We start from the raw sequence: 8,940 nt of genomic DNA on the forward strand, positions 1-8,940 counted from the left end.
AACTAGATGGTGGCTGTGTGGGCAGAAACTAGTTCGCCCACACAGCGCAGCTGGCAAATGGCGTGGTGCGGGCGTGTGGGCAAACTCTCCAACGCCCACACACCAGCCCCATCCTACGTGGCACAGAAAATCAACCTTTTCGTGCCAAGATTCGTGCAAAAGACACTGGACAACGATCCAAGCGTGTGGGCGAGTTGGGGAACGCCCACACGTGTGGGTGTTAGAGTTTCCGATGTTTTATAGATACTTAAAGACAGAATCTGAAAACATGTGGAAGGGTGGATGGAAAAATTCTTACCAGCGGTCGACAAGGTTTAAAGGCGTACCTGCGATGCCTTAGAAATCTACACAATCACAACCATCTATGGTTTTCTTTCGACAGAAACTATACTCTACTACTAAATTCCAGTCACCGGCTATATATGGTCATTAGGTATTCATGACAGGCGAATTTCACGGCCATAATTCCTCGGAGCATGATGCATCCGTAATTGACACCATGCTTGAAGCTGCATCACAGTCAGAACTGAAAACAAATTTCTTTCTAGCAGTCATATTTTTGGAGGGTATGGATAAACTGATCGATACAGCTCGACATATACCAATATTACATTGAAGGTGTAGGACGTTTCCTGTCATATTCTACTCTCGGCGACAGACACTGGAGCCAAATCGAAATGCTCCTCCAGCACCGACAGTACTTGGGGGAGTGAAGACACCATGAAGTCAGGCTTAACATCTTCAGGCAAAGAATCGTGGGGGGCGTATCGCCCTGTTTCGTCAAGTAGGCAAGTGAATGCTCCTGCTCTCTTTCCACAAACGATCTGCGCAAGGTTTTCAAAGGCAAGGCAAATGAATCAGTACACACGCACAAGCTATCGGAAAAGTTTAAGATTCACAAAAACTGTCCTGAACTCCGGCTTATGTAAGTAGTAGAATCAAGGAGCATTTAGCGAAAGCAGCACAGGCACAATTCCTTTTGATTCATGGGTATGATGGAAGTATGAAACTATAACTTACTGTGGAGCTTTCAAATTTTGAACTCATAATATCTACACTAATTTAGGAATCCTGATAGTATGCCTTGATAACTCGAACCATGGCACAAAGTGAACTGTATAGGAATCATTCATACGCTGAGCTACATAATGGGATGAAAAATGCTTACGTCATCCTTGAGGCTGTCACCAACCATGATCACCTCGGTTGGTGGAATGTCCCAAGTGGAGCAAATATGAAGCAATGGAGCTGGATCTGGCTTATAGGGACGGAATTCTCTGCTTAATGCAGGCACAAATGTCATCTGCGTAAGTTTCAGATGTGCGAGATTAGCATATTGAAGATGATTGCAATATCACAGATCCTGGAAAGTTATTTCACTTCACCATACCAATATATGACTAGCAAAAAATCAAGTCGGTTGAGCATAAAGTAAACCATGAATATTAAAAGATATATATTATGCAGAGTTACAACATAACCTCATAATTTGCCTAGATAACAACATTCAGCCTTTCTACATAACACAAGGATTGGGGAGATCGACATGAAGGTATGTTCAGAAAGGTGCAAGAAACTATTCCCTCCGTCCCATAATGTAAGATGTCTTTTGACACTACACTAGTGTCAAAATACGTCTTATATTATGGGATAGAGGGAGTAGTTGCAGAAGATTACCAAAATAAACACAGATTTGGGTTGAGTGTCGCAAGGTATATCACAGTAATATACATGAGCAAGAACAATGGATATCATCCTGAAAGTATAACCACGAGATGAACAGAATGAGTTTAGTGCAACAACTTACACCAAACCTTTGGTGAAACAAATCAACTGCGCCCTTCACATTGCGGGTGATTAAACCCCTCCTGTGTAATACCAATGGTAATTATCAATAACAAAAACATAAATATCTCTAATCTAATAAAGTAACTACATACAGATGCCACTAATAATTGCAGTTATTTCTGTACCATTAGTCTGGCAGATTTCTACAATAAGAAACAGATGCTACACATGAACTCAATGGCACATGTCAAAAAAAGTAACAGTGTCTGTTATATACTTATATACAAGTAAACAACAAACTAGTAAGCAACATCCAAATCTGATGCATAGCTCACAATTTTTTTTAAAGAAAGCAACCGCCTCTGTTATATACAAGTAAACAACAAACTAGTAAGGCACCTGCTGCTAGAGTGCTTCTTCCTGATCACTAGGACTGTTGGCATTAAGAAGTCAGTTGGAGATTCATAATTAGTGATCTAATTCACAACCCAATTAAGAATAAAAATGCATGATTTTCTGACACGATAATTTATGGCTCCAGAGAGTTTAAGTTCCCACTACAGGATGTATGGGAATTCCTTGGAATAACATGATTTCATCAAAAAGTTGACAGAGCAAGACGTACTGATCATCAGAAGTAATGTTTCTAAATGAGGTATAATGTTGTGCGAACATATAACTGCATATTTAATCGTGGATTTGCAATAGCATGGGTTTGCATATCAAATTTCGATTTTCGATCCATCCAACCTATATAGCCTACAAGGCATTCTTCCTATCATCCGAAAACAACCTCTCTAACTTCCTGAAATGTTAGTCCGTACATGTCAAGGGCCTCAGTGCCCAAGACAGCGGGGCCTCGACTACGTAGTTCGTAGTCTCGGTGGATAGGAGCGCTAGGGTTTTTGCCTGGCTGCTCAATGGTGCGGGAGGAGAGGATAGGAGACGGAGGAAGAGGTAGGAGATAATAACTTTATTGCTTGCCCTCAAAGGGTGCTGATTATACGATATATAAAGGCCCCATGGGCTGCTAACAAACTAGAAACCTATACGTAACAAACTAGTCTTTTATTCTAGGAACTAATGTATCAGGACCAGGACTCCTGCCCAGCCTACGCCTCGCCTGATGCGGCCGACGTCTGCTGCTCCTGGCCGCGTGGCCCACGCCTGTAGGACGTGCCCCACATGACATCTCTCCCCCCCTCGACGAGCAGCTCGTCCTCGAGCTGAAAAGCGGGGTAGCGCTCGACGAAACTGTCAAGATCCTCCCATGTAGCTCATGATGCTGCTTCACCCTTCCAGTGGACGAGTAGCTGGCGAACGCCGCGTGCTAGGCGCGCACGAGTCACGCGCTCCGGTTCTGGAACAGCCGCTCCGTTGTGGATCGGAGGCAAACCCGGCGGTGCAGTTGGAGGCGTGCCGAAGAACTTCTTGAGGAGGCCCACGTGGAACACGTCATGGAGGCGCGAGCGTGCCGGAAGCTCAAGGCGGTAAGCCACGACCTCTGAAATGCGGTACGGCCCATAGAAGCGTGGCTTGAGCTTGCCCCTGGTTGGCAAGTTGAGAGAGGACGCGGCGCGCTGGCGAAGGCGAAGCCAGACCCAATCGCCCACGTCATGCCGAATGTCCCGATGGCATCTGTCGTAGTAGGACTTGTAGACCGCCTGTGCCTGTTGTAGACGATAGCGGACGTCCTCGAGAAGCTCGTCGCGCTCCGCCATGCTCCTGGCCACTGCGGCTACCCTCGTGTCGCCCGGCTCGTAAGAGCGAATAGTGGGAGGGTCACGGCCATACACAAGCTTGAACGGAGTTTCTTGGGTCGCTGTCTGGTAGGCGGTGTTGTAGATGTACTCGGCCCAGGGAAGCCACCGGAGCCACTGCCTGGGACGATCCCCGGTGAGACAACGTAGGTACATCACAATGATCTTGTTAGCAGCCTCCGTTTGGCCATCCGACTGTGGATGAAACGCTGACGTCATGTGCAGCTTTGTCCCGGTGAGGCGCATGAGCTCCCGCCAAAAAGCCGAGGTGAAGACGGGGTCGCGGTCAGAGACCATGGACTGCGGCACGCCATGGAGACGAACAATCTCAGCGAAGAACACCTGCGCCACTGATTCTGCCGTGTACGGGTGGGCCAGCGCCACAAAGTGGCAATACTTGCTGAAGCGATCCACCACGGTGAGGATGACAGACTTCCCGCCCACGCGAGGGAGCGCTTCCACGAAGTCGATGCCGACGTCAGTCCACACGCCCGTGGGCACCGGCAGCGGCAGCAACAGCCCAGCGGGGTGCAAGTGCTCGGACTTGTACCTCTGGCAAGTACTGCAAGTGCGGATGTACTCTTGCACCGTCTTGCGAAGGTTAGGTGCATGGAAGTCGCGGCGGAGACGATGCAAGGTGCGCAGGACGCCTTCATGCCCATCATCGTGCACGGCACTGAGAATCCCCTGGAGTAGCGGGGACGACGGCGGAATGTAGAGGCGGCCGTTGAAAGTGACGAGGCCGTCGGAGAGAGCCCACGACTGCTGCCGCGTACCCGCCGTGATATCCTCACGCAGCGTGACGAGCGCCGGATCTGTGGACGTCGCTTGCCGGAGGCGATCGATGAAGTCGAAGCGAGGACCCGAGATCGCCATGATCGACGTCTCCTCCGTGTCGCGGCGGGAAAGGGCATCCGCCATCGTGTTTGTACTACCGGCCTTGTACTCCACGGTAAAGTCGAACCCCAGTAGTTTGCCGACCCAATGATGCTGCGGGATGGTTGCCAAACGCTGGTCAAGTAGAAATTTGAGACTGTAGTGATCCGTTTTTACCACAAATTGGCGCCCCCAGAGGTACGGTCTCCAGTGACGAATCGCGAGCACCAGGACGATGAGTTCCCGTTCATATGCTGCCAGGGAACGGTGACGTGGCGCGGCTGGCCGGCTAAAGAAAGCCACCGGGTGTTGGTCCTGAAGAAGGACGGCCCCGAAGCCGTATGTCGAGGCGTCACACTCGGCGATGAACGGCCGCGTGAAATCCGGTAACACGAGGACGGGAGCCGTGGTGACTGTCGTCTTGAGGGCGTGAAAAGCTGCTGCCACCTCCGGCGACCAGGAGAAACCATCCTTGCGAAGGAGGGTCGTTAGTGGCGCGGCAACCACGCCAAACTCCTTGACAAACTTGCGGTAGTACCCCGCAAGGCCGAGAAACCCCCGAACCGCGTGCGCCGAGCGTGGTTGCGGCCATTCGGCCACTGCCTGCACCTTTTCCGGATCCATGGCCACTCCTGCAGCGGAGATGGTGTGACCCAGGTATGAGATCGACTCGACGGCGAATGCGCATTTGGATCGCTTGACGAAGAGCCGGTGCTGGTGCAGGACGGTGAAGACGGTGCGCACATGTCGGAGATGGTCAGACCATGTCTCGCTGAAAATGAGGATGTCGTCAAAGAAGACGAGAACAAAACGGCGCAGGTACGGCCGCAGCAGATCGTTCATGAGGGCCTGGAACGTTGCCGGCGCGTTGCAGAGGCCGAACGGCATCACCAGGAACTCGTAGAGGCCGTCATGAGTACGGAAGGCGGTCTTCGGGATGTCCTCCGCACGCATCCGCACCTGGTGGTAGCCGGAGCGCAAGTCGAGCTTGGTGAAGAAACGAGCGTGCCGGAGCTCGTCGAGGAGTTCGTCCACCACCGGGATCGGAAACGCATTCTTGACAGTAATGGCGTTTAGGGCGCGGTAGTCGATGCAGAAGCGCCAGGACCCGTCGGCCTTGCGGACCAGCAGTACCGGGGACGAGAATGCAGAACAACTCGCTCGGATGATGCCCTGGGCGAGCATGGCGGCGCACTGACGCTCCAGCTCGTCCTTGTGCGCGGCCGGGTAGCGATACGGACGGACGGCCACCGGGGCGGAACCGGGCAGCAGGGTGATGCCGTGGTCGCGGCTGCGGGGCGGTGGCACGCCGGAGGGTTCGGCGAAGATGCCGTCGAACTCGGTGATGATGGCGTCGAGGAAGTCGCGGCCGCTGCATGATTTCAGGGCTGGCCCGTCCGGTCCTGCAATGCCGCGCCAGCACACCCGATGGCCCCTCCGCCAGAATGTCATGGAGAGGGCGTGGAAATCCCACAGGATCGGTCCGAGCGTCGCCAGCCACTGCGTGCCCAGGACGATGTCGTAGCCCGCGAGCGGCAAGGCGAGGAAATCCTCCGAGAACTCCTCTTGGCCGATGCGGAAGGGCACGACGCGGTACGCGCCCTGGCACGGAACGCGCTCGCCGTTGGCCACCGTGACGCGCATCTTCTCGGTGGTGGGGGATGGCAGCGTAGCACGAGCGGCCGCCTCCTCGGCGATGAAGTTGTGGGTGGAGCCTGAGTCGATCAGGGCGAGGAGGGAGACACCCCCGAGAGTAATATGCATCTGCATGGTTTCGCTCGTGCGCACCCCGGAGATTGCGTGGAGCGAGATCTGAGGGTCGGCCCGCGATGCATCATCAGTAGCGGAGGCCGCGTCGTTGTCGTCGTCGTCCGGCGCTAAGTCGAGGAGAAAGATGCGCTGGCACACGCGGTTGTGGCCCCTGCCAAACTTCTCGTTACAGTTGAAGCATAGGCCCAGGCAACGGCGTTCCTCCATCTCTGTCTGGGAGAGACGTTTGATTGGGCGCCCGTCCGGCAGACTGTGGCCATGCTGGGGTGCGGCTGGTGGGGCCGGTGCGGGGGGCGCGAGGCATGGTCCTGGCGTCGGCAGAATGCCCTTCTGCGGAAAACGCACCGGTGGCGCGGCGGAAAGCGCGCACTGGTCGCGCAGCTCCAATTTGCGGGCGAGGCTCATGGCGACGGCGAGGGACTGCGGGTTATGGATTTCCACGTCGAGGCTGAGGGGTGGCTGGAGGCCTGCGGTGAAGATCTGAACTGTCTGCGTTTCCGACAAGGAGCCTGCCCGGGGAAGGAGCGCCTCAAACCGCTCCTGGAAGTCGACGACGGACGTCGTGCGCTTGCACGCCATCAGTTCGCCCAGCGGGTTCGCGCGCAGAGGAGGCCCGAAGCGGAGGTTGAGCAGCTCGGAAAAGCGGCGCCACGGCGGAGTGCCCTCGTCACGCTGGACCTGCATGTACCACAGCTGGGCAGAACCCTCGAGGTTGTATGACGCCATCCAGACTTTCTCCTCCTCGGCGATCCGTTGTTGATGGAAGAAGGACTCGCATCTGTTGAGGAAAGCGAGCGGGTTGGACTTGCCGTCGAACTTGGGGAAGTCCATCTTCTGAAACCGCGGGGGCCGATCGTTGTGGTGCTGTCCGTCGTGGCTGATATCGGCGGCTGACGAGGAGGCCGACTTCTCCTTCTGGAGGGCTGCCACGGACGACTGCAGGGATGTCACGGTTGCAGTCAGGGCTTCGATCATCTTGGCCAAATCAGCGGTGGTGGGTTCCGACATGGCGGAAGAAACCGAGGCGGCGGCGGATGGCGGCGATGGAGGTGGGCGGGGCGGCGGGTGCAGCGTGGAGGAGGCCGAGGAGCGGCTTGAACCTGATACCAAGTTGTCAAGGGCCTCAGTGCCCAAGACAGCGGGGCCTCGACTACGTAGTTCGTAGTCTCGGTGGATAGGAGCGCTAGGGTTTTTGCCTGGCTGCTCAATGGTGCGGGAGGAGAGGATAGGAGACGGAGGAAGAGGTAGGAGATAATAACTTTATTGCTTGCCCTCAAAGGGTGCTGATTATATGATATATAAAGGCCCCATGGGCTGCTAACAAACTAGAAACCTATACGTAACAAACTAGTCTTTTATTCTAGGAACTAATGTATCAGGACCAGGACTCCTGCCCAGTCTACGCCTCGCCTGATGCGGCCGACGGCTGCTGCTCCTGGCCGCGTGGCCCACGCCTGTAGGACGTGCCCCACATGACAGTACATCAATCGACAGACAGTTCACTATTAATACAGCAAAGTCCCAAATCATAGCATGAACAAACTTTTAAGCAACTGCATGGTAGTGATACTACCAGGTGCAAATGGTATTACACCTGCACCAAATCAATTCTGAAAACAAAGTGCAATTGAGCACATAGTGAACTGTACAACTAACTGAACTGAATTGAGCTACATTTTGGGGCAAAGAATCCCACCTGATCTGCCTCGCGTCGAGGAACCCGCAGAGCTCCGCGGCCCCTGCAAACCACAAGCACCGTCACACGCCGATAAGGGAATCAGAATCCGACGCGAGGGGGGCCGACCGGGAGGGGCTCACCGGGCATGATCTGGAGGCAGTCGAGGCCGTCGCGCTCGAACCGGGCGATGGCCTCGTAGGCGCGGCGCTGCTCGTCGGGGCCCCAGGCCTCGATGCAGTGGAGGATGTCGACGGCGCCCCCGCCGGCCTCGCGCGCCGCGGCGTAGGCCGCCTCCCCGCCGAGCACCTCGCGGTACATGGCCGGGAAGTCGATGACGGGCACCGTCAGGGTCCCGTCCATGTCGAACACCACGCCCCGCAGCGGGCCCCTGCGGCGGGCGGGCGCGGAGGAGGAGGAGGACATGGAGACGGCGGCGGGCGGGCGGGGAGCGAGGCGGCGGCGTGGGAGGAGGAGGAGGGGGCGGGGGCCGCCGGCGAGGAGGCGGTGCGCGGGGAGCAGGCGGGGGAGGAGCATGCGTGGCGCGGTCTCCGGCCGGCCGCGTCTGTCTGTGGCGTGCGCGCGCGCGTGCCGGCGGCTGGGCGTGTGGTGGGTGGGAGTCGGAGCCCGCGCGTGTGGCTCTGATCCTGGATTACGCGCCGCATTTTTCTCCAACAGGGTTACGTCTTCCGGCATGGATCACGCACAGCTATTGCAGGCATCTAACTGCTTTACGTCTTCCAGTATGGGTCACGCACAGGTATATCATCATTCGCTAATGGAAACCACCTCAATGATCTTGATCTTAAGCTTGTAAGACTGGTTCTGCACAGGGGTTGAAAATATGTGTTTAAGCGCAAAGTGTGCATACCAATGAAAGTAACATCCAGATATTTTCACAGTACCATAGAATCATTAGGTTCTACACCAGCCAAGGCATTGATATTTTCAAAGCTAGGATTCTGCAATTCAATTCCGTTAGGTACATTCCTGATTCTATACAATTACAACATGTCATAATTACCTAGTGCACAAAGCATCAGAGAGATCAGAATGAAATATTATAACATG

General features: G+C 54.7%; 1 protein-coding gene across 1 annotated transcript; it reads right to left on the reverse strand.

The window, feature by feature from the left end:
* Nucleotides 1–465: 465 nt before the first annotated feature.
* On the reverse strand, nt 466–8,506 carry LOC123128966 (haloacid dehalogenase-like hydrolase domain-containing protein At2g33255). The gene is made up of 5 exons (XM_044549088.1): nt 8,013–8,506; nt 7,891–7,933; nt 1,808–1,868; nt 1,169–1,303; nt 466–824 (listed from the first exon to the last, which is right to left on the reverse strand). Exons 1-5 carry the CDS (start codon nt 8,404–8,406, stop codon nt 636–638), a joined length of 822 nt encoding a protein of 273 aa, XP_044405023.1. The 5' UTR covers nt 8,407–8,506; the 3' UTR covers nt 466–635.
* Nucleotides 8,507–8,940: the final 434 nt, after the last annotated feature.

Source organism: Triticum aestivum, chromosome 6A (assembly GCF_018294505.1).
Source record: "Triticum aestivum cultivar Chinese Spring chromosome 6A, IWGSC CS RefSeq v2.1, whole genome shotgun sequence".
NCBI classification, from domain to species: Eukaryota; Viridiplantae; Streptophyta; class Magnoliopsida; order Poales; family Poaceae; genus Triticum; species Triticum aestivum.

Excerpts from the sequence above, each read along its gene's own strand:
- LOC123128966 (XM_044549088.1), bottom strand. The coding sequence starts at position 8,406 with ATGCTCCTCCCCCGCCTGCTCCCCGCGCACCGCCTCCTCGCCGGCGGC. Across the intron at positions 7,934-8,012 it reads CTGCCTCCAGATCATGCCCG|GGGCCGCGGAGCTCTGCGGG; the intron begins GTGAGCCCCTCC and ends TGTGGTTTGCAG. Across the intron at positions 1,869-7,890 it reads CTCGACGCGAGGCAGATCAG|GAGGGGTTTAATCACCCGCA; the intron begins GTGGGATTCTTT and ends GGTATTACACAG.